The sequence below is a fragment of the Anser cygnoides genome, chromosome 2 (genome assembly GCF_040182565.1).
Source record: "Anser cygnoides isolate HZ-2024a breed goose chromosome 2, Taihu_goose_T2T_genome, whole genome shotgun sequence".
Taxonomy (NCBI): domain Eukaryota; kingdom Metazoa; phylum Chordata; class Aves; order Anseriformes; family Anatidae; genus Anser; species Anser cygnoides.
This window is the reverse complement of record NC_089874.1, coordinates 122,301,996-122,328,010: the sequence shown is the minus strand read 5'-3', so window position 1 is coordinate 122,328,010 and position 26,015 is coordinate 122,301,996. Positions and strand designations below refer to the sequence as shown.

General features: G+C 36.0%; 2 protein-coding genes across 2 annotated transcripts in view; both read right to left on the bottom strand.

Annotated features, from left to right (window-relative positions):
• The window catches only part of RP1 (RP1 axonemal microtubule associated), a 221,968-nt gene that overhangs the window by 178,500 nt on the left and 17,453 nt on the right, over window positions 1-26,015 (bottom strand). The window contains 2 exon segments of the mRNA XM_048072444.2: window positions 10,883-11,054; window positions 12,404-13,054. Of these exon segments, the coding sequence (XP_047928401.2) occupies window positions 10,883-11,054; window positions 12,404-13,042 (811 nt within the window). The 5' untranslated portion in view covers window positions 13,043-13,054.
• LOC136789858 (oxygen-regulated protein 1-like) lies at window positions 2,842-8,909 on the bottom strand. Its single transcript, XM_066991004.1, has one exon. The coding sequence runs from the start codon at window positions 8,398-8,400 to the stop codon at window positions 2,842-2,844; it is 5,559 nt and encodes a 1,852-aa protein (XP_066847105.1). The 5' UTR covers window positions 8,401-8,909.

Here is a 26,015-nt window from a genome sequence, read left to right as displayed (position 1 = left end):
CTCCAATGGAAATGACAATGACTATAGCTGATAAGTTTTAACACGAGACTTAGTCCTTAAATGTTGTACATTATTTATATGATTTTATATTACATTATTACATGATTCTGTGTGGGGACTTTTTGTTTGTTTGTTTGTTTTTCTAGTAGAGACACAAACTAGATAAACTGAAATTCTCTTCATGAGACTATAGTCTACATGTTATGTTGGCTATTTCTTTTTTTTAACAATAGCAAAACAAAAATTTAATTCCTTCCAGAAGAATAGCATAATTTATATAAAGCCTTTAAATGCCTACTGAATTTTCTCCTGTTCTGTTCTTTACACATTATTTGATAGGCTTGTCACTTCCAAGTATATTTTACCCTGGCTCATTCAGAAAGACTTTGTATGCCTTTTGCAGCTAATTTACAGAATTAAGCTATATATAAGAAGTTTATATTACTCTTCATGGTGTTTTTCCCGCTGTCAATCAACATGTTCCTCTAGTCAACAGTTTTTGAGGGTCTCTCTTCAGTCTTTTCCAATCTTACCTAATAAAAGCAATTTTATTTTCTCTGTGTATCTCAGCCACTTAATATTCTGTATCCTCCCTGAACCATTAATGAATATATAAACTCTGTGACAGCATTGAACATCTGACTGTCAACCTTTTGTCCTGCTCTGAGCTGACTATTTTATTCCTTCTCTTCCTGTTAACATTCTGAAATCAGGAGTCCTTCATTGAATACAACAATCATTTCAGTGCTTGCTGTGGTCTCTGTTAATTGTAACCTAAGGCTATACCACACCTCTCACCTTTTGAGTACTCAGTTTGATCAGTAACACTACAATAAACATCTGATTAAAGGCTCTTGAATGTCTGAATAAATTAAGGTGTTGAGAATGCAGCACAGGATGCTATGAATCCAACAGAAAGACTGCAAGTGATGGAGTAATGTATATAACTGCCAGTTTAACCTTTCAGCATTATTCATGGCATAGAAACTTTGTATGCAGAATGCTATATGGCATTTCATTGGATTCTAATTATTTTAAGCTTCATTTTCAAACCATAGGTTTTATTTCTATTTTATTTTACCATAGGTAAAAGGATGAAAAAATATCCTTGAGACTCTTCATTTGGAGCAGTTCTAAAACATGCCAAAAAAGATGCCCAAAAATGTGAAGATGGGAGTAAGAAAATCATAAATAAGACCAGTGTAGTCAGATAAACACACAGCTATTTGGCATGCATTTTATTAGTAAATATCACAACATTGCTTTAGGTTTTTTATGTTGGTTTATTACATAGAATATAACACTGCTTCAAACAACAGAAACTTATCAGTTATTTACAAGGAAACATGGTTAACACTAGACTCCTAAAAGGAATTGGAGAGCTTCTAGGTTTCCTACCCATACTGCAAATCCCTTTTGCTCCAGGTCCTGTTTCTACTTCTCTTATATGTGCCTTGTTCACCAGAGGGAGACAATCAAGGCCCATGGGCCAAAAGGGATTTGTGTCAGGCTTTAATTAAGTCCCCAGTCTGGATAACTAAATGACCATGGTCCAGCATGTGGTACCATGTACATGCCAGTTAGTCTAGATGCAGCCTCCAAGGGTACAGAATGGACAAATTCTCATTCTCTAACTGAAAAAATAGCACTTTACTTCTTCAGGTGTAACTCTGACTTGGTTGATACTGAAGTAAGTTATTGTGCAGAATTAGGGGTTAAATCTAAACAAAACAAACAAAAAAAAAACAAAAAACAAACAAAAAAAAAAAAAAATTAAATACTCTTCCTAATCACAATATACATTATTTTTCAATTTTATATTTAAAATCATTTTCTGAAAATTGTAAACCATATGTAACTGCATAATAAGTATAAGGATATTAAAAAATGATGTAAACAGGCATCCAAAACAATTCTAAAATAGATTGAAAGACTCTGAAATGTATTAAATATGCCTAGGATTCTCATATTACATTATATTTACGGAAGAAAAAAAAAATGAAGAGTACAAAGGTTAAAAAAAGAACACAACACTTGTAGTGTATGTAGAACAGTTTTAAGTGTAAGTGGTGCAGCCTCTGAAGGGAATATGGCAAAGTCAGTCAAGAAGTCTGGATGCACAATCTCCCTTCTCAGCTCCTGTGTAAGCCTAAATAATAAATAAGCTCCTTTTCCAGTATCCTCTGGATAAAAGCAGCAAATTTCATTTGTGGTCTGGATGTTCCTATATGGAGACCAAAAGTCATCTTTACCCACCTAACTGTTCTGAAGTTGGCTTTAAAAACTGAAATAGTTGTTTGATAATGTTAATCTATGTAAAATTAACATGACTACCACTTTCTATTTCTCATTGTATTACAGCAATTGAAGAGTATATCCTACTTTTCATTTCAAATTAAAGATATCATTTGATTTTGTCCCAGACAAAGCATTTATATGGAACGGTAGTTCTCAAACTCTTTCTTGAAAGTCATGTAATACAAGTATCTTATCTTAGAATTTAGGCAGATATTTAAAATTTGATTTTTTTTGTTGTTGTTGTTTAGTTAGTAGTAGTTTTTTCTCTACAGAAGACATGGTTTGTATATTACTAAATATGTCTGAACAGATAACTTTAGGAGAAAAGTATTTTTTTTAGCTAAGAAACCACCATTAGAACAGTTTGTTTGTTTGTTTGTTTTTTCCTATGTTGTTTCCGACAAAAAAACTAAGCAATTATCTATATTTCCATAAAGATACACAATTATGTTTTATATTCATCTGGGTTGTATTCACATTGGGAGTTTTATTGGATGTGGCATTCAGTAGATTATTTTGGTAATATTTTTATTGAAGTTGTCACTAATCTGATGTTATCGAACTTCCAAGATCTCTATTACATGTCTTTCTTATCTTTGCTGTATCTATTGTCCATGGCACAAAAGCAAACTCCTCCTCCTCCTCCTCCTCCTCCTCCTCCTCTCCTCCTCCTCCTCCTCCTTCTCCTTCTCCTTCTCCTTCTTCTTCTTCTCCTTCTTCTCCTTCTCCTTCTTCTTCTTCTTCTCCTTCTCTTTCTTCTCCTTCTCCTCCTTCTCCTCTTCGTCCTCCTCCTCCTTCTTCTTCTTCTGTAGAAAAGGCATTTGCATTTTTCATATTTTCAAAGGCAGTACGTTCAATGTTATTTATAAAAGTGTCACATTTTAGAAATATTTCAGAATGACAGGTTTCTGCTGGATCTGTCAACAAGGGAGACAATTTTTCTCCAACAATGTGAATTGGGCTTATTCTTAATATTTGGCATATTTTTGGCTTTGTGTTGGGTGGCTTACTTTTTGTGTCCACCATATAATCACTGGGTATGTGCTTGGATACCTTGTTTTGACAATTGCTGACTTCCATAGGCTTTAAATTCATATTCTTTATACCATGTAACCTCCTTAAATTGCTCTTGTCTTTCAGAGTTGAAGATGTAAGTATCCCAATGTTACTAATAAAATCTATAGTGTTATTAGCATAATACCTGGTAAAAATATTATTGGCAATCTTATTGATGAAGTTCCTCTTCAGGGTCACATAATTATTTTCATCTTTTACTAAATCTTTGCCTAACCATTGTAAATGTTCACTCTTACTGGCCAACAAACATAGACCCATCTGGTTCTCAATATCGGATGCCTTTTGGTAAGCATATCCCCTCTGATTCTCATTAATTGGTGTAACCATCACCATCAGTATTGGACAATGTTGGCCACATATAGCATGGAGCTTATCTAGAGAATCTTCCTGAAGAGCATTTCTGTTAGTATTATTAACATCTGTTGGCTGAGATTGTATGGGTTCATCATTTAAAGGCTGTTCCAATGGATGCACCTTGTTATCAGGCAATCTAAATTCTACAGACGTAAAGGCTGGAAAATTGGTATCAGCTTCTCTGGAAAGATGTGTGGAAGCAGAACCTACCATGACTGAAGGTTTGATCTTTTCTTTGTTCCCTACAGGAAGGGAGGTGATTTTGCCATTGAGGCCAGGTTTGCTTTCCCTACTTAAGTCATCCTGTAAAGGGTCTGAATCACTACTGTGAGGTATGTTGAAGTAGTTGCAGAAATTTTTAGAGGGCTTAGCCATATCTTCAAGCTCTGAAGAAGATATTTCATTGAGGACTGGATTCAGATTGCCAAAGTGTGAGTATGGAGCATCATCACTGTTAGTATCAAGCACTGTGTCTGTTGATGTTGTATCCAAATTGCCATACATTCCAGTCCGCTCAGGTGGTGATCTTCTTATCAAATGGTTTTCTTTGAGAAGCCATTTGCCTTTATCAATCAATATTCCTTCATCTTCATTAGCATGTACGCTAGGTTGACAATGTTGCTTTGGAGGTTCCCCTGAGTAGTCATTAATATAATTTGTCTCTTCTCCATTAGGAGTAGGTTGTGGTGTTGGTGAAGAAATATGTTCTTTTCTCCATGTAGTTTCATCTTTGTTAATGATTTCTGGAAATTCTTGTGATGACAATGAAGAATGTGAAAATTTCTCTGCAAAACAAGGCCTAGGTTCTTGAAAAAATTGAATGTTTTTTTTCACCACTGCAGAGCTGAATTCTTCAGTATCTTTCTGTAATGCTTTGGACATGTAAGGAAATCCTTTCTGAAAGTCAGGCTTAAATGAAGCTTCTGTCTTACCATAAAGTCGTTCAATAGTTCTTTTTACATAGCTGGTATTATAGTGTTTTTCAAGTACTGCTTCTTCTCCACTTTCATTGGTCAAATCACTGGATGCTCTGAAGTTATAATCACTCTCCTCAGTATCTGGTCTGTAATCTGACCAGTCTGAAGTAGCAGGACTTTTTAAGCATTTTTTTAATTGAGAAGTGTCTGAACATGTTCTGTTCTCCAGTTCTTCTACTTGCAATTTCTGTTCTCCTTCACTCATGTCACATTCTGTAATTTGCTTAGATTCATAACAAAAAGATAATGGAGAAACTGTAGATAATCTCTCAGAGGTTTCCTCACAAGTTTCTGTGTCTTCCTTCCCTTCCTGTACAGAACAATCCTCATAATTATATTCTGCAGAGGTGTCAGCAACTAGTTTAAGTTGACTGTTTGTTTTTTCGTCATTACCTGTTGACTTTGGATCAACTTTTTCATCTTCCCTTTGATCAGTAGTAACATCAACAATATATTTTTCACCTTCTATCTCGGAAGTATCCTGATCTAAAATGCAATTTTTATCATTAGACGTTACACTGTGAACTGTTGAATTAGGTTCTACTGAAGTATCTGACTCTTCATTAATGTTTTTGTCATGAGGTTTTTCATATAGATTATAAGCCATTTCTTCATTTGTTTCAGATGGCTCTATAGCTGATGAAAGGTTACATTTAATAGAATTAGTATCAGCATACTGACCATCTAGTTGTGTTTTGGAAGCACTCAAATCTGAAATCTCTGTTGCTCTACAAAGCTCTTTCTGTATATCTGAATAGCTTTCAAATTCACTCGATAATGTTAGAGCTTCTTCGGAATTTAAGCTGTTCTTTGCAATACAAGGTTCAACTGATTTTTCTTCTTCATGCAAATGTATATCATTATGATTTTCAAGTATGTGTATATTCTCATGGCAGTATGTGGAATCCTGCTTTTTGAATTCCTTCGCAGAATGTAATAAGTTATTTTCTGTTGTTTCTTGAAAATGTGAGAAAGCAGCCTTCAGTTCATCAACTTTTTGCATAACTGTTGCTTGTTTCAGAAACTGTAACTGCGTAATTACTTCAGAACAGCTACAGGTAGCTTTTTGCATATCATCTTTGGTTGTACCAATCAAACTCTCTCTCAGATTCAGTACTAGTAGCCAAGCTAGGAGGAGATTGGAGGAAGAACCAAAAACTGGAGGAGAAATATCTGAAAGACTGTATGTTTTTCCTATACATCCAGTGTGTTCTTTCTGGAGACCAAGCAAAGTTGACTGTAACTCATGAAGCAGCATGCTAGACATGCAATTATTCTGAGTATCAGTTCCCACTTTCTCACTGACAATTGAACAATCAACTTGAACAGCAACTTCAGATTTTTTTCTATGGCACAGATTTGTGTCTTGAATATCAGACTCTGATACTTTTTTATCATTGCCATGTGTTTCATGAAACAAGTGTAGTTGACTGTCATGATGAAATTCTGACTGCAGTAAATACTTGGATTCTTCTACCATTGTTGTATTACCACAAATCAAAGAGTCAGTTTGGTTTTGACGTGAATGTTTGGATGATTCTTCTAAAGTTCCCAATTCAAAAAGAGGCTTTAATGTTTTTTTGGTTTGATTATGTTCAAACAGATGCTTTTTTCCAGTCACATGCATTTTATTCGTAATAAATTTAGCTTCTTTATCTATAAAAGCATCAGTGTTTTCTTTAGAAACATGACAGACATCGCTATTCTCCACACTCCCCTCTTTTTTCTTTATAGGGGGTAAGACGGCATTTGGTGACAGGTTTTTCAGCCAAGTTTGGACGTAGTTTTCAAGTGAATGCTCAACAATCTCCTCTTGAAAATTCTCTTGTTTCAAAGCCTCTACTGTAATGGAGCTCTCTGACATATTTAATTTATTTGCACCTTTACTTAGATTTTTCCTCATCTTCTTTTGCTTTTTCTCCTTCTTTAATGACAAATTTTCCAAAATGTTATCCTCCCTTCCTTTTTCTATTTTATGAACCTTTGGCATTTCTGACAATGTCTTTGAAATCATTGCCAAGTTAGGTGTCTGTTCAATAGAATTAGTTGTGAGATGCTTGCCTTCTTTCACAGTACTCTGTGCATCCTGACTGCTTTCAGTTTCATTTTTTGAATCAACTGTCATTAGATCATCTTCACTCTTTCCAGACAAAAGGGAACTATTTTTTTTGCCTGACTTTGATTTTACCTCAGCCAACCATTTCTTAGTTCTTGTTTTTTCATTAGGTGATAATCTATTTTGTTCCGCTGAATTATGGGGATAGAACTCATCTTCAGGACATATGCTTTTGTCTGAATTGTCAGACCCATCATTGCTTTTTACAAGTAATTCCATCTCTTTTTTCTGAAGCATTTCAGAACAATTATCCTGGGTTGTGGAAACTTGTGTAGTTTTGCTTGTGACAAGCACTTCTTCACTTTTAATTATCCCTGAAATTTCTTTATCTTTTTGATTTTCATATATACCTTTCTCTAGAAAGTTAGACAATAATTTTCTTTTCTTCTTTTTAGTAAGGGAAGATGCAGATTGGCTTTCATCAATCAGATGTGATGCTGTCACAGATTCGGCCCTGACACTGATTAGATTCTCACTTTCAGTAACAGGAGAGAATGCAGTTGTTGGATTTATTTTCTCTGTAGGTGCTTTACTACATGAAGCTATCATTTTCTCCATCTTGTTGTGTCCAGGACAGACTGAATGCACTGAATCTTGAGAAAAAGCTAATAAATTGGAAGCTTTGCATTTTCTTTCTTCATTTTTTGACTGAGATAATTCTGAATATCTAATGTAAGAACTCAGTGATCTTTTTATTTGTTTAATATCACATAATTCATGGATATGATCTGCTGAAACTGGCCTAGCTGTCTGGTAATTTTTTGATGATGGTGTGAAACCACTGATGTTAGCTTTGCAGGTTGATACTAAGCTATTATATGCACCTTGCTCCACAACTGATTTCTCCAATATGTTCTGTACCAATTCATTGTCATCAGGCACATCTAATGTCTTCCTATTTGTGGTTCCTATTAAATCATGACTTTTCTGGCTTACTTTAAAAACCATTTCTTCTTTTATATTCTCTGAAGAAAGCTTTAATATGTCATTGTCACTCATCTCACTAAACTTTGGATTACTGACGCTTGATTTTTTTCTGCTTGAATGTGCTACCATGCAATACTCAGATTTGTTTTCTCCATTCTGTATTTCCTCACTATAGGAAAACTGTCCTATTGTCTTTTCCTGAACCTCTTTCTCAGATACCAAGGTGACACTTTCAACTACCGCTTTCTTTTGTCTAACACGTCTTGGCCCAGGGGTGGGAGGCCTATAAAATCGAGGTCTGATATTATCCTTAGGTACATTGCTTATAGCTAGATCTGCAGATTTGCTCTTCTGATGGATATTACAACCATCCATTTTTAAATCAGATTCTGATTCTTTGCCTGAGACTTCTTCATTGAATTGTTTTAATGAGTCTCCATCTTCTTTATTGTAGCTGTCCAAAAATGAAGTGTCCATTGGTTTTGTACGTTCTGATATATTTACATTAGATAAGCAGTCTTCTGCACCCATTGCAGCATTGCAAATGGTGATATTTTTGTCACCTGAAAGGCCAGCGCGACTTACAGTTGTTGTCCATTTAATAGTTTCTTCCTCTTTAATTTTGAATCGAACTTTCATTTCCACTGTCATACTGCCATCTTGATTAAGGTGAACAGATTTCTCAATGTCATCTTCAAACTGTGCCACAGATAATTCTTCCCCATTAACTGACTGATTTTCTCCTACACCATTATGATTGGCCGGAACATAGGAAGACTCTGAGTTGTTATCATTTGAGTTGTTATCATTGCTGGACTCTTTACCAGAAGAAACTGAGAATATCTGAGATCTAGAGCTAGAGATCACTTCAACTCTTGCTACCAATAATTACATTGAAAGAATCCAAATTCATTCAATAGTTGGAAAGTAGAGCAGACAGATATCATGGATAAGGATCCAGATGATAAGACAGCAGACAGGCAGCGAAAGAAAAAAAAGAAAAAAAAAGAGAGGAAACAAAAAAAGGAAAGAGATAAATTAGTACAAAAGAACCTAATAAAGTTTTTTTTTTTTCTAGAGTATTAGAAAGAAAAAGAAAATAAAAAGAAATAGAAAAAACATATCTAATTTTGCTATTAATTTTAAGAAGTTGTTCAAGAGAGAAATACAACCAATTTTTAATAGAACATCAAAGATTTAACTACTTTTCCACATCATATATTTTTTCAATAGGCCCTTTCTAATGCCAGAGCAATAGTCCTATTTGAAGCTCCAAAGCCTAAAAAAAGGACTAAATTCTCTAAATTCTCTCTTTTTATACTCATTTGGGAGTTGAGGTTACCTTGAACTTTTTTTAAGAGGTTCACAGACCTGCATCTGTTGGGGCTTCAGGCTACTAAATTTACATCTTCTCCGTGCCCTAACAGTCACTAACTTGTCACCTCCTATTAGTCCTCACAGTTAGTGCTAAAATGTGTCAGTCAAGGTGTAAATATATATCTCTGGGATTAATTCAACAATCTGCAGCATATGTCATTACTGTGAGTACTGTCATTGACACACGTGACTAAAGGCTACAGATTCAGTCCCCTATAGATATGTAAACATTGAAGCACTTGAACTGCTTATAAAATCTGAATTTAAATCATGACATTCTGAAATATATTTTATGCTACAGTACTCTAGATTAGATGGTACAAAACCCAGTAAAGCCAAGGAGAATACTTTTAGACTTCAGTCAGTCTTGACTATGGCCCAACATGAGTTTACATACACAGTAAATATTCTTAAAACATGTTTTGATTAACCTGTAATAATTTGGCTCTTTAAATAATGTCTTATCTGTCTCTTATGGTTGTCACTGAAGAGGTGAGAGATAAAAGAGCATAAGATAAAAATAAAATTTTGCTGTCTTCCAAGCAGATCTGGCTGTGAGTGAAATGGTGCATGTACACCCAAACAAAGACATCTACAACCGTTACTGATACCTAAATATACAGAATTCTTAATTTAATTGAAAGGTTTTGCTTGCAGGAAGCTATTTTAACATAACTAATATTAACTTATCTCACATTACTTGAATTTAAGCACGTTTTGCTCAAGAGAGTTACAAAAGTTTTTATAAAAAGACTTTCATGATTGACACATTGCTATTATAGATAGGTGTCTATAATTTCAGGGGGAATGCCCTGTGAGTTTCCCATGCATATGCTTTCCCATTAAATAAAAGTTTAGACTAACTCCTTTAATGGAGATCAGACCAACAGCTCTGAAGCTGTGGAATGTCAAAGAACATGAAGTCTGAGAAAAACTAAAATGAGTAGTTTAGTAGAGACATAATAAACTATGAGGGATGTGGAAAAAACACCTTTAAGTAAATAGAAGTGCCTCATGTAGAAATGTGCTCCATGACATAGTGAGGATTACCACGGAAAGTCTCAGGACAGAAACAATTCTTGATCATCCCCTGTCCAACTCACACTCACTGACTCTTGTCAGTGACACAGCTCCTTGAGTAGTGAAAGTATGTATTTGTGTATCCTTTCCCAAACTTAACCAAAAAGCATATATTACAGTCATAAGGATATAAGAATTTCCTATAGGATGCAGCTTCACAAAAACATGTTGAGTTTGTAAGTGGATGAGTGCTGTAATGGTTTTCATGTTTATGTGGAGCATGGAACATGGGGAAAAAATGAAAGTCATGATAATGACAAGTCAAATCCCCATTTGCTAGGTCCTAAAAATGGCACAAAAGTTTTCCTCAATAAATTCAGCCAGTTAAGAACTCTAAAGTAACCTGTAGGTTTTCTTTTACCTCCACTGTTATTAAATGTGATGCCAAAAAATTAATAACAATGACAATCAAGTGCATTACAACAAAATATACATATAGATTTGTATCCATGTTCTAAATAAGTCAGTTTGAGAGAAAATATGCATGCTAGCTCAGTACTTAGAAGAAACGTGTTTTAAAATGAAAATTAACACTTTCATCTTTCTTATACCTACAAATAAATTTTCAGCTGTCCTTTTAGAATATCCTTGATCCCAGTAAGATTGTCATGGTTTATGTCTTATACTGAGAGAGATAAACCAAATAATAGAATAAAAATTAATTCAAAGAACTTACTATTTTCACTTTCTGACTTGGCATTTGCTTTTGGGTACACACGATTTGCAATTCCAAGCAATTTAGCTGGTCGTGAATACCCAAGGGAATCATAATTGCTTGGTTTAAAAGGCTCTCTCCCTGCTGCGACTACAGCTCCAGAGCACAATATCAGGGCCTGAAGATTAGGAACCTGAAAAAAAAAAAAAAAAGTAAGAGATTTATCCCTTTTATGTTTTAATATCTTCACTTTTTAGTCTCTACATCATTTTGCAGCTGACTGTTAAATATGTATCACAGAACAGAATTAATTTTTCAATTCCTATAAGGCAATTCTTATCTCTGTGAGGGTATGTCTTGTTATATAAATAAAAATATATAGAAAAAGACTTCAAGAAACAACACTTGGATACAGATCAAAATTCTCTTATAATGTAATGCTTGCATATGTTGTTTTATTTCATCATTGAAGAGTGATCATTCATAGCCATGGAATAAGACTATGAATTTGGAGGTAGGTATATATATGAACATCTATTTGGAGGAAGAAAAGGAAAATTCAGAATACATCACAAATATTTCACATGTACTGCCACAGAGGAACTGGACAGAATCACAAAATATGTATTGGAAAAGATGTCTGGAGGTCATCTAGTATAAAAAACAGGTCTAACTTTGGATCAAGTTGTTCAGGGCCTTGCCTAAAAGATTTGAATTTATGTTCCAAAATATATTGCAAGCTAAGGCTTGAAAACTGCATTTCACTGACATAGGAGCTAGGGAGAGTTTCCCAGCCTAATACAGATCTTGACCAAACGGAGGGAAAACACAAGATTTCCCTTGAACAAGCACTCTGCATGGAATTCCCTTTCCAGATACCTGTTAGGTATGATCACAAGTCCTTCTCGCCGGTTAAACAACACGCAGGAAAAACACTAAATGAGATAAAATTACACAGAACAGCATGTAAAATGAAATTCAGGATTATTATTGCTGCAACATCATCTGGGTTTAGAGGTACAAAACTTGGTCTGCAGTTTAGAAACTGTAAGATACAATAAGGTCTCCTAGTTCCAAGGCATTAATGGCAAAACACTGTCCATCTGTGTAATAATAAAGTAGCTATGGCTATTAGATACTACCCATAATATTTTTAAAACATTAAAAATCACAGAAAACAGCTTTAAGACTAAACGAAATTTCTGTTTAAATAGGGAAAAAATATATAACTGAAAGCATGCCTGAAAAAGACCTAAGTAAGAAAAAGAAAAATGGCTTTTCATGAAGACTTGAAATAAAATATCCCCACTAGTTTCTCTGTGATTACTAGATTCATGTATATTTATTTCCTCCAAGCTAGTAGCCTTCCTAAAGGGGAACAACCATAGAAAGACAACAGCTGAAATTCAGCACATTAGATACTACACCAGGCCAGTGTCCCTAGTTTATAATTGATAAAGTCACTTTATTTTAATTTTTTTTTTTCAGTTAAAAATAACCTAGAAGCAAACATACAAAACTCATCAGTGCTCTTATTCTCACCTTTCTGCCATCAGTGGTATATAGTTTCAGGACTGGATATTGCATTAATTCACTCATATAGTCCAGAAAGGCCTCAAAGGTTTGTGTATTTCTCTTTCCCAGAATTATGGTGCGTCTGAGTCTTACATCTCCATTTTTGAAAACAAGGATCTTTTTAGGAGTTGTTATTTTTCTTTCTCTGTGTCCAAATCCAACTTCATTCTCCCTTGCTAACTGCACAGCACGACGGCGAGCGCTGATGGGCCTACTGATCTGCCAGGGCAATGGCTTTTTGCTAGCCCGTTCTAGGTTGATAGGCTTCATTTTCCTCTGATGGGAGCAAATATAAGATTTTCCATCTTCAAGGTCTTCAAGATTGGTGATGCAGTGTCTCCCTTTTGGTGTACTGATATTCCTTACTCCAAAAGGTAATGGGACCCTTTTGGATAAGCTATCGAGCAAGGCATCAAATGTTTTGTAAGATCGGTTATTAATGACCATTTTGATTCCATTAAACTGAGGATCTCCACTTTTATAGAAACAGATCCGTTTGGCCACTACAGGTTCGGTAACATTGAAATGGCGGGTAGATAAACTCTGTTCACTCTCAGAGGAGTTTGGCTGATTCACTGAGTAACTAGTTGAAGGAGTTTCACTCATTTTGACAGCAACCTGGGGGGAAAAAAAGAGGACACAGATGTAAAAGTTTTCATATGACTAGCAATAAGACAGTCTTAATTTTGAAAGGTGCAGAAAGAGAATTATAAGAAATGAACAGCAGAAAGTTGTGCCAAAAATCATTGGATTTAAATGGATCCAAGCTGTTATCTCTAAATTCCACAAAGACTCCAGTACTGTCAGATTAAGTTAGCATAGCTCTGCTTGCAAGTATTCCCAACACTCTCCAATGTAATTTCAAATCTCTTATCATTTTGGTACAAGAGACCTTTCCTTGGAAGAAGGTACCTAGTCCAGAATGATAATTACATTTTTTTTTCCTTGAGGATGAAGCTAATGACAGCATTTCATATTTAATATATTAGCAAAATCTTTATGAGAAAGAAGCAATTCATGCTTCTTCAATTCATAAGCCATATTCAGTCCAAAATAACAAAACTGAAAGACAATATAATTTACTTTACTTTACTAATCTATTAGTAAAATCTATTTTACTTTACTAATCTATTAGTTTTACACCAGGACAAATACACTGGATTCAGATAAAAGACTCCTGATTTACTATGTTGTAAATTATACCAGAAGAAGGCCCAAAAAATGTTAATGCTATGGTACATCTTAAATTAACAGATCATTTGCTATTTTATTGTAAGTTTTATCTTTCATGATAAATAAATCAACCACTTCAATATTTTCAGTTATACTGAGTGAAAACCTACTGATCATATATGATTTTTTATTAAGAGAAAAGTCTTTAAATCCTTTATAAAGACACTACATTTCAGGTATTCTTCAGTAGTAGTAGTAGTTTTCTATGGTTGAAACATTTACATAATGTTCTTTTAAATAACAGATTGTTTCTTACAACTATGTCGAATGTCTTCCTGCTTGAAAATGGAGTACTCTCACAACAGCCTTTTCATTTGAATCCAATCTACATGCAGATACTTTAATGACAATCATTTAATTGAATAAATTTGCTGTATCTTAATGATTGTTTTGCTTTGGCTAGAGCACAGAGTAGAAACTTCTAGTCAACTAATCAGCCTGGAAGATGAACTTCTAGCACAGTTTTACTAAAAAGCTGAATAGTAGTCTCAGGGAATATGTTTGTCATCAAAATAATATAAATTAAATTCTTTGACAATGTCACCTTGATGCAGTTGCCATACCCACTAATGGAACAATCTCTTCTGACTACTATGTTTTTTTCTTAATGAAGCTATGGAAAACAATATTTTGATGTATTCTACTACTTCAATACTTCAGTTCTGAAACTGATAAGAAAATGTTACCTTTTTCAAGACAGTCAAGATTCAAATAAAGTCAAATTTGTCAAGATTCTCTTGTGTTCTTACAGCTTTTCCAAAAAAGCACTGTTTTCAGCTTGGGTGTTTTGCCTTCACTGAGAGTTAATAACTTCTTAAATGTTCCTGTCACTATAAAATTAACAATTAATATGTATATATATAGTTATAGTTATTTATTTATTTTGAACAATGATCAGGGCACAGGAAGAAAGTCACCTTTTAATATACTATCTATGGTGCAAATTTTACTCATTTTAAGTGATAAAATTAAAAAACAAAGAGATCTGCATGAGAACGATGTATACAAAGATAGATTTAGGCAATCAAATTTCCATTTAAAATAATAACAACAACCACCATCAGGAATATGCAGGAGGAAATGTACAAGTTGGATGCAGCAAGTTATACAAGCTAGTTCATGATGGCTACAGAAGTGGCTTGCTTTCTATCATGGAGTGGAGCTCCACTTCTACTGAAATCACTGTGAAATACAGTTGTTCATTTTTGACACCTCTGTTCATTAGCTGCTTCAATTTTCATTACAGTTCTAAATGGAGAGGTTTTAGAGTTAAGACTAGGGACACAATCTGGACCAGACATTTTTAAGTCTCATGCCTTATTCTCTACATAGTAATGTTCCTAGAGGAAATCTATTCAGGGTATTTATGTTGCTAGCTGGAACAAGAACTTTTCTACTCTTCGGAGAAAATGATCCACACAAAAGAAGGCAGTTATAACAGAAGAAAAGTTCCTAGGTGATCTACATGGCAAATTACCCCCTTTCAACCAGACTAAGGCTGGTTGATAAGGCTACTGATAATAATTGCTTTTGAATTAGACTCTTAGAAGTTGTGCTGGACGTTTTTACTCATGTAAAACATTCAGTTATGTAAGCATCAATATTTGGAAGAGAAACACAATATAGTTTACACAGAGATAATTATTAGACTGCATATTGACACCAGCAGTAACAGAATCCAAAACAAACAAAGACAAAATACAGAAAGCAAAATGTCAATTTTCATTATAAACATGAAATAATTTGAATTTACAAAAGTATCTAAGGAAAAGAAGTCTTCTTTAGCAAAGCAGAAAATGAATGATATATAGTTTTGGCAGGGAACTGATGGATGCATAGCACACCATGCACAAATACTTTCTAGTATTAATTTTAATAGTGGAAATTGCTTATCCATCTTTCAGATACCTTATAATTTCACTTTATCATCATTCATACAAATATGAAATATGTCAACAAATTAATAATCAACATGTTGTAGAAGTTGCGATTTCATTCTACAGGTTGTCACATTCTAACAATTTTCCTCTAAAATTAAGCTATAATCAGATGATCTTACATCATCCAGAATGTCTAAGATAGCACGACAATTACAACATTAAAAATTTGACTCTGCAAGAAACTGGAACAGAATTCAGAAATGAATCTCATTGCCTGCATTCTCATAAACCAAATCAATTGTTCAAAGTTTTTGCACAAAGCTGCTCAATTTTATAACGACACTAAGTAGAACAGTTTATTCTGAACTATAAGAATAAATCTAATGTCTCTTAGCTGTTAAGTATTGCATATAATTTCATTATACTCACCCACTGTCACATCCTATGTAAATAAAAAAAAATAGCTTGTTTACAGAGATTCATAAATTGCCTATGCCATATGAAGTGAACATTCTCAGTCTTATTCCAAGTGCGCTCAGCTAGGAAAAAACATCATAATCCATTTGCTTAATCTTGGCTAATGTTAATCACCAGACTAGGTTCACCTTAGGTAGCCATTGTTCAGAGCAGACTGTCTAACATTTCATTCAGCAAGTCCTCTTATATTACTTGTAAACCTTATTTTCTTTTTAAATATTTAATTTATATAATTTTTATTTAAGTCTCTCAAAAGACTCACAGAACCACAGAAAATAAAAATGAGGGTGGGGGACATAGGTCATCTAATCTATCTTTTAATATGTTTGTTGATATCCTTCAAACCAAATTTTGTAGTGATAAAAATATAAAATGAGGTGGTGCTTCTACCAATCACTTTCTGAGACTATTAACTATCTCCTGGCATTAATTGTTGTTTTTGTTCAACGTCCTGGTCAAGATGACCCTCTTTGTGCTAAAGATTCTCCCATATCTCCTCTATTCAGATATCATACTGCAATAATTCCACAATTTTTTTCACAGCACACAATAAAACATTGCATGGTCTGATGTAGTTTGTCATCTATGGTGCATTCCTCAGTTCAACGTATTGGCAAAAGGCTGATGTAATGAAGATAAATGTGTGTGAATATAGTTCATGAAGATACAAGGGAATTATGTATGCCTGTAATTTTATTATACCACTGAATGTTGGGTTGGGTTTTTGTTGTTGTCGTTGATTTTTTTTCCAGTGGAAGTACTACGTCCCCGGATGGTAACTGTTTTGTCTAATTACTGCCAGATGTATAATCTGATTTAGAGCTTCTTTACTTAATGAAGATTATAGCAAGCTCTCAAAAGTAGCTGTGTAGAACAGTAACAAAAACACTGCTCAGTACACACTCCCATTGCATACCACAATGACTTTTTAACTGTTTTGTTTAGTAGAGAGTCCAATTCCTATAGAAGTTTTTAAATGCTGATTTTGTTCCACTTTTGTAAGATGTGTAGGTACAAATATTAAAAGATGATCTTGTATAGATATTTTGCTATAAACATTGTTTTCTTAAATATTATATTAATCTAATTATTTAGGTCCTTAATGTTTCTCAGCTAATGTCCTGCTTATATTCCCACCAATATTCTGTTTATACTCTTATACATCTTCCCCAACAGCTTTCACCAGCTGTCAGATTACCAAACATATTTATCAGCAGAAGGAACATCTGGACATTCAGGAATTCTAATTGTTTGAATGTTCTGATGTCTTATAACTTTTTAACCAAATTTTTCACTTTTTTTTTTCTTTTAAGGGCATGATTTAAGATATCACTGCTAGTCTCATTAGCTTTCCAGTGCATGTAAAGCCACTTTTAATAACAAACTAATACATCAGTTGTTTCTGTGCACCATTGGAATTTGGGACCCACTGCATAATACTTCTGCAGCCTGGTGAAGAGGATAAACAAGTATCACCATTCTTGTATGAGTGCCCCTTAATTCTGTAACATTTCAAAAGGCTCACAAAGCTTCTGTCCAGACATACGTAACTTAAAAGCTCCACTGCATTTCTTTGTGCACTATGAACAAAAAGATCTCATACTCTGAAAAGACAGAAGAAATAATCAACTTCATAGTAAAAATAACATTAATAGGAATTGCTTTCAATTCCTATTAGACTTAGAGCTAACAGCACAAAAGATTATCACAGTCATGTAATGGTCAGTATCCACACAAAAGCACTTTTCATCTGTTCAAGTCACTAACATTCACGAAACTACTAAAATGACATGATAAGAATTTGACATTAATATTTGGAGAAAAGATGTTCTTCCTATATTTTGTAAAGAAATTTGGGGAATATAAAATTAGTCCTGAAAATGTATGAATGCAAAATCAGGCCACATGAGAAAACATTTCAGTGATTGAAATTGCAATTGCAAGTAGGATTGCAATTTTCTGGGCTGCTGCCATTTTCACTTTTGAATTATATGCCTGCTTATCTCCAGAACATCTTCAGTTCCCAGTTCTGATACTAAACATGACTTTTAACCTGTACTCAATGTCTTTCTTGGTCCTATTTTTTTTTCCTACGAGTTAAGAGTAAGAGTTATTGATTGGTCAATACTTTATTTTAATGGGAAGGGTTGCAATTTTGCTTTCACTTTTTAAGAATCATTAGACTTCTAGACATTAGACATATATACTGGCTTTATTTATTTATTTATTTATTCTTTATCATTGAGGCATTATAATTGTTTAGCCATCCACAAAAAAAAAAAAAACATGAATTAGTTATATTTTATCTCTTTCATTATGAAATTTTTCAGGATTTCAATATTTTTGTTGCATATTTACATGCAACTTGGTTTTAAATAATTCATCTGTGGACTAATATAGAATTTATATAAAAATACAAGGTAGGATTTCAGCTACCTAAAAAGTAGATTTTTAGTCTAAGTCAGCTGTACAGGTTTGTCAGTAGAGAAAGACACTTTGCTTGTGTCTGATTTGTACCAACTTTTCTAGGTCAGGAAATATCAACTTTTTCTTCTATCTTCCTCCAGTAACTACAAAGGGGCTTAATCCACTCATGTCTTTAGTTGGCAAAAGTTAGAAAGAATGATTCTCAACTTTAGACATGTGGACCTCAAATAGAGAAACATAAAGACAAATAGATTCAGAAGTGATCTTAAGAGACTATCCCATTCCCCCAACCACATGAGGTTCAACAAGTCCAAGTGCAAGGTGCTGCACACAGACATGAGTACGGACTGGAAGAAGAGCTCATCGAAAGCAGCCGTGCAGAGAAGGACTTGGGGGTTCTGGCGGACCAAAGGCTCAACATGAGCCAGCAGTGTGTGCTTGCAGCCCAGAAGGCCAACTGCATCCTGGGCTGCATCAGAAGAAGTGTGACCAGCAGGTCAAAGGAGGTGATTGTCCCCCTCTACTCTGCCCTTGTGAGGTCCCACCTGGAGTGCTGCATCCAGGTTTGGGGCTCCCAGCACGAGAAAGATGTGAACCTGTTAGAGCGAGCCTAGAGGAGGGCTACGAGATGATCAGAGGGCTTCTCCTATGAAGAAAGGATGAGAGAACTGCTGGTGTTCAGCCTGGAGAAGAGAAGGCTCCAGGGAGACCTTGGTGCGACTTTTCAGTAATTAAAGGGGTCTTATAAAAAAGATGCAGAAGGACTCTTTACTAGGGTAGATAATGATAGGACAAGGGGGAATGATCTTAAACTAAAAGAGGATAGATTTAGAGTAGCCATTAGGAGGAAATTCTTCACTGTAAGGGTAGTGAGGCACTGGCACAAGTTGCCAAGAGAAGTTGTGGATGCCCCATCCTTGGACGTGTTCAAGGCCAGGCTGGATGGGGCCTTGGCCAACATGATCTAGTGGGTGGCATCCCTGGCTACGGCAGGGGGGATGGAGTTAGATGATCTTTAAGGTCCCTTCCAACCCGAGCCATTCTATGATTAATTGATTCTACTTTGTCCTTTCCAAACTGATTCCTCTTTGTAGGTACTTTTTAAATTCTATATTCTATTATTCATCTCTTTCTAAATGAAAACATTTTTTTCCATCCTTTACAGTAGCCCATCTTTTCCAGGCCTCTGATAAGTCTGTTCGGACTCCCTTTTGAGCTTTATGTTAAAAGGCATTTTAGCTCTGATTTCAGTTGCAGTTTACAGAAACCCAAGTGTATTTCTAAGTGTCAGCTACCTTATTGCACAAAATGGTTGTGATACTAAATACATTCACTAATCACTGAGAACACAAGTGCAGATAAAGACAAGAGACAGTTGTGCATATGGAACTAGTATTGAGTACATGAATCTAACTACTAGTGAATAATTTGCTTTTACTTTAAGAATCCATTTACAAACCTGATAATTAAACTAAGAGGGTGTGGTGGTTCCACTCACGTGGGCAGCCAAGCTCCACCACAACTGCTCTCTCACTCCCCCTCCTCAAAGGGAAAGGGTAAGAAACTACAATGGCAGGGCTAAAGGTTTGAGATAAGGACAGGGAGGTCGCTCAACAATTATCGTGAAGGGCAAATTAGACTCAGCATAGGGAGATTAGAGAAATGTATTACCTATTACTAACAAGCTAGAGAAGTGAAAAACAAAGAAAACAAACTAAAAATGCCTTCCCCCCATCCATCCTCTTCTACGTCCTCCCTGAGCAGCACAGAATGGGGAATGTGGGCTGCGGTCAGTCCCTGATGCTTCGTCTCCGCTGCTCCTTCACGGTCCCTCTCTGCCCCTGCTCCCCGTGGGGTCCCTCCCACGGGATGCCGTCCTTCCCCAACTGAGCCTGCGGGGGCTGCCCACAGGCAGCAGCTCTTCAAGAACTGCTCCCACACGGCTCCGTACCACGGGGTACATCCATCCCCCAGGAGCAAACTGCTCCAGCACGGGTCCCCCACGGGTGGGCGGCAGCTCCCCCCAGACCCCCTGCTCCTGCGTGGGCTCCTCTCCACGGGCTGCAGCTCCGGCCCGGGGCCTGCTCCTGCGGGGGCTCTCCATGGGCCGCAGCCTCCTCCAGGCCACATCCACCTGCTCCACCGGGGGCTCCTCCACGGGCTGCAGCGTGGAGATCTGCTCCATGTGGGACCCATGGGCTGCAGGGGGACAGCCTGCTCCACCAGGGACCTCTCCAAAGGCCGCAGGGGAACTGCTGCTGTGTGCCTGGAGCACCTCCTGCCCTCCTGCTGCACTGACCTGGGGGTCTGCAGGGCTGGTTCTCACCCCTCTCTCTCCCAGCTGCTGTTCCACAGCAGTTCTTTTTGTATGCTTGTTTTTTTCCCCTTTCTTAAATCTGCTCTCACAGAGGCACAAGCAACATCGCTTATTGGCTCGGCTCTGGCCAGTGGCAGGGCCCTTATCTAACATGGGGCAGCTTCTGGATTCTCACAGAAGCCACTCCTATGGCCCCCCAGCTACCAAAGCTTTGCTATGTAAACCCAATACAGATGGATTTGAAATAAATTTTGCTGTTGAAATTCAGCTTTCGTGAGCTCTATAGTACGTTCCCCATACCAGAAAATGGTGTACAGAAGGCTGACTACTGCATTTATATAAGCAGTGCAAGCTAACTCAGTTGACTGCATTGAATGGGTGTGGACAGTATACGCAGTTCTTCATGAAAGCCTGCAAGATGAGATATACCTGGTTAAGCAGAGGTAACAAACAACTGAAGGGCTGGCAATAATTCAATGCACTGTAGCCAGGTCCATAGGGATTTGCTGCATTTGGATTTCAGACGAGTCTCCACAGTCAGAAAAGGCAAGTAGTATTGCCGTCTTCAAACATTTTAAATGTATGTGTATACCTCCTAAGCTTGGTTGTATGTTTCCTTAAGTTACTGCACAGAAATGAGAAGTTCTTCAGGTATTTATGAAATTCACTGTTTCTATGAGGTAAATTTTGCAATCAAACTCGGTGATCATACCAAAACTAGAGGAACAGAAGAAATAATGATGGAAAAAAATGAAAATGAAACTTAGAAAATTTGAATAATAATGACACCATGTTGCATTAAAGCCTCATTTATTAATCAAAAGGCATTTGACAGTACATTCAGACATGAAAAATAAATAATATGAAATAAAATATATTGATAGTCTGTATTTCTCATGGGAAGACACCACATTTACAGATGTTTCCTGATTCATAGCTGAAATTATGGCCATATCATTGTGAGGCAGTCATTAACTTCAGCTCATGTCTTTCATCAGAAAGAAGAGGAAAAACAAAAGTTCATATTTGTATTTTTTTCTTGGTTCTTTGTGAACACAGTGACAGATACACACAAAGGATCTACTCTAATGACCACAGGGATCAGTGGCAATTTTCATTTTTATTTCAAAGTGTGTCTTCTAGAAAGACAGCAGTATGGGTATCACAATTGATGGTCCAGTGCCTTCAGTTTGCCCACAAAGCTGTTCTATACGGCAAAAGTTGTTCTGTATAGCAAAAAGCCAAGCACCTATTGCAAACACTTGGTCTACAATCCCTGGGATGAACCAAAGGTCAAGAGAAAGATTTCAAAGTCGAGAGAAATTTTGAAATTCCAAAATTCTTTTGATCAGCCCAGGAAAGTACAACATCCAAACAACTTTTAAAAATGATTCTATCTTTACTCTTTCTGATATTGATTTATTACTTCTTGTTGTTTATGGACTTTGCGTCAGTAACCAAACTGATTAAATACTCAGGTACCTAAATATAACCCAACACTTTCAACTTCATTCTGTAAGTCATCAGTGTTTCTCAGGATCCGAATCACATCTAAGGAAACTGATGTGCAAGATAGAAAAAAATGTTAGCAATTACATTATCATGTTTGCTGATATATTCTTTTTCCTTAGCAGATAACCAGCATCCCAGGTTGAGAAACATAAGCAGCCTTTTTTGCAGCATTATCCTGAGTCAGAGCAGGGTCAGAACAGTGTGCGGTGTGGCCCTCCCTGACTGGCAGTCCTATGGCCCTTGAATGACATCCTTTGTTTAAGTCTGAGCCATATGGAACAACACTTAGCACTGGAGTATTTTTATCATTCCAGTATGAGTCACTCCTTTAAAAAGGACAGTTGCTACACTAGTTAAACTATTAGTATTGACCTTGTGCCCCAAGAAAAAGCTGATAATATGCTTTATATTTCCAAGTCCCTTCAACGTCTTATACCTCTGCTTTTTTTTTTTTACTTTTTTTTTTTTACTTTTTTTTTTTTTTTTTTTTTACTTTTTTTTTTTTTTTTTTTTTTTTTTTAATCAGACTCGGTAAGGTATGGAATTAGGAAACTGCTATCAAGCTAAAAAGGAAATTATCACATTGAAGGCAGGGGCCTGGGTTAAGTTCCCTCCAGTGTGTCCAGCCTGTTTACATCCTTTCCAGTAAAGCCTTCCAAAAAATGTGCCATTATTAATATGTTACTACTGATAAGATTTTGAACTATTGCATTACAACAGCATTTTAGTGCTTGATATACATGAACTTCTTATCAAGTTAATCCCCACAGACTTTTATTCATTAAATTCTCCAACAGAGATTTGATAACCAACAGCTGGGGATGCAGAATGAGGGAAAAAAAAAAAAAAAGTGTGCCTATGGGAAGGAAAACAAAGCAAAACAAAATACAACCAGTGCCTCGCTTTTGAGAGCTCTGACTGGTTAGACGGACTGCAATTTGAGGTCTGAAAATGCCTGTTTGAGCTGTTCTGGTTTTTGACCACCAAGCCTCACTAAACTTAACCCAAATCTGAATGGCTGTTTGTGTTCAGAAAACAGCCTCCTATGGGAAATTTCTGCCTTGACAGAAGTTCAAATTCTCCCATCATCTTCAAGTGGGTTAGAATTTAATTCTGAAGTGTACGGCTTGTCTCAAAGTTAAATGCATAAACATTCTCTGCTTATTTTTTCTTATTATCTTACATCAGATGTATTTAGCCATCTACATTTGCCTTTGTTCTGTAAAATATGCTAACTGAAAGTGAAGAGTCAGAGATATTTTCATATTTTCTGAGCTTAAGCATCTGGAAAAAAAGAGCCACCCTGGCCTACATTTTGTTTTGTTTTGCTTTTTACGTCTACATAATTCATTACACTGATATGTGAATTCTTACAGAGTGTGTCAAATTCTATAAACTGGAAAAATATTAACTAGAATATTTCTCCCTGCCCCTGGATTTCTTATCCTACAACATTTTTAAATGTCTTTTTTCCATTGAATACTTGTCTTCACAACCGTCACAATTCTTTCATCAAATTAATAAATACAATCACCTGTACTGATCTTAACATGCAAGGAATTGCAGAAAACAGTAATGACACAACTAACTGCTGGTCTGATTCATGCTGCTGGTGTATTAAAGATTGACTTTCCCCCCTGCTGGTTAGAAAACTCCTATGTGGACCTGAAAGTTTTACTGAAAACTTAACTTGTTTAAATAACGTAGGGTTGCCACGTATTTTTTTTATACTCATTTAATTTCATTGTATTTCTTATCAATCTGTTATTTATTATTATAATTTTCTGCATCTTTCAAGGAGCAGGGTCAAAGCAAAGGATTAAACTTGAGTTCCCTTGCCAGTCTTTTATCAGTTTACCTTGAATATTAAATCCATATTACTCAGTTTGTCTATTTGAAATTGGATGCAAAGACCCTTTCCAGCCCTCATATTTCATAGAGATGTTCCAAAGCATAAACTAAAGAAACCTCAAGAAGCTCCAGCAGGGCAAGTGACTGTGAGAGACAGATCTTTTGGTTCCTCTGGAGGATGCCATAAAATCCTTTTCTGGTGTCTGGTGTTATTTCCTTGATGGAGTTCAGAGGTTGTTAGGAAGTCTAAGTTCATAAATTGAAAACGAGGAAGGAAAAAGACAAGGCTTAGACACTTTATGTAGGTTTACCTCCTTCCTAACAAACTCTGTAAAGATTTTAATTAAAATTTACATCTTCAAACACCTGCTCTGATCTGCTGCCTGCTTCTTAGGTGCCCAGTCTCCTGAGCCTCCTAAATTTCTAACAGTACAGTTTTGCTGCTGAGCACGTGTACAGCCATTACAGCTTTGACGACACTAAGCCACTTAATGTCTTAGCCTTGGTGCAATGCACAGCTTGTCACTGTTTTGTTCATCTTGCCTGAAGAAACCTGACCATCCCTTCTGACAGCCCAGGCAGTAAGCTGTTGCTCTCCTCCAATCCTCTGGCTAGTACTTAGAGCTCTTAAAACTCTGGAGGGCTGGTTCACTGCCTGTTTTAGAGCAGGGATTTAAGTCCATGCATCTCAGTTTTCAAGACAGTGAAACAGCACTGTGGTCCTCCTCCTGTCTAGGTTTTATCTAAAAAGACTGACCTGCATGCAGCATCTAATCCACAAGCAACTTCATGGCTACAAATGCCCTGTGGCAAGATGTAACTCTGAGCCTGGGTTTAGATATTCATTTCTTTGTCAGCCATGGAAACAATATCAAACGTGACCCCCAGTCCAAAGACCCTGCATCTCCCCATGATTCAGGAGCCAAGATATCTAACTCAAAGCTGGGGATTCCCAGAGGAAACAAGTCGACTGTCTCCAGTGTTGTATCTCTGTGCCTGAATCCCCTAGTTGTGTAAACCACAGGTGCAAGGAAAAAGCTCTGAGAAAATACAGGTACAGAATGTTGTGAGAGAAAATACAGAATTATATGTGACTGTCATACTTGCAGCAGTGGACATAAAATATGGAGCTGAAACATATCACTGAATGTATGTTCCTAAAATCAAGCCAGGACTCCCGCTCTGTTTTAAGTCTGGAGAACAGTCACTGCTTCCATTACTGTGGCCCTCCAGGATACTCAGCATTTGCCCTTCTGCATTGATTCTCACTCTTATACAAATGTCGTAAGTAGATATTTATGTATATGCATGTATGTATGTAAGTACATATAGATATACAGACGTACATTCAGGCAAACAAACTCTTACACAGGTAACTTCAGTTACTTGTATATCCTTTAAATCAAATTGACATTTTTCCAATGCCTTTATTGTATATTCCCCAAACTGTATATTTCCTTTCACTTTATTTTGATTTGGAAATACAGTCCTCCAATCTCACTCGCATACACAGACACTATTTAACGAAAGGACTGGATTTATATGTATATTTAATTTTGAATGAATTAGAGGTGTAAAAAAGAACATTTTCTTTATGAAAGCATACAGTTTGTATTTGTGCACATTATTTCTTGAACAGTGAGAGTTATTAATCTTATTTAGTACTAAAAGGTGACATTAGAGGGATAAAGATTTTGGGACATATGCTCAAGAAAGAAATAGAAGAGAAATGTCCACCTCTTTCAAAAATAATTGAACTTTATGAGGTATTATCACCATTAAGTTTCTATTTGTCAGTCTTTTCCACTACCTAAATGAACCTTATTGTCAACAAAAAATTTTGTACACACATTAATATTGTTTAATTCATTTTAATTAGTTT

Coding starts and splice junctions, on each gene's coding strand:
- LOC136789858 (XM_066991004.1), bottom strand. CDS start 8,400: ATGACAGTGGAAATGAAAGTTCGATTCAAAATTAAAGAGGAAGAAACT.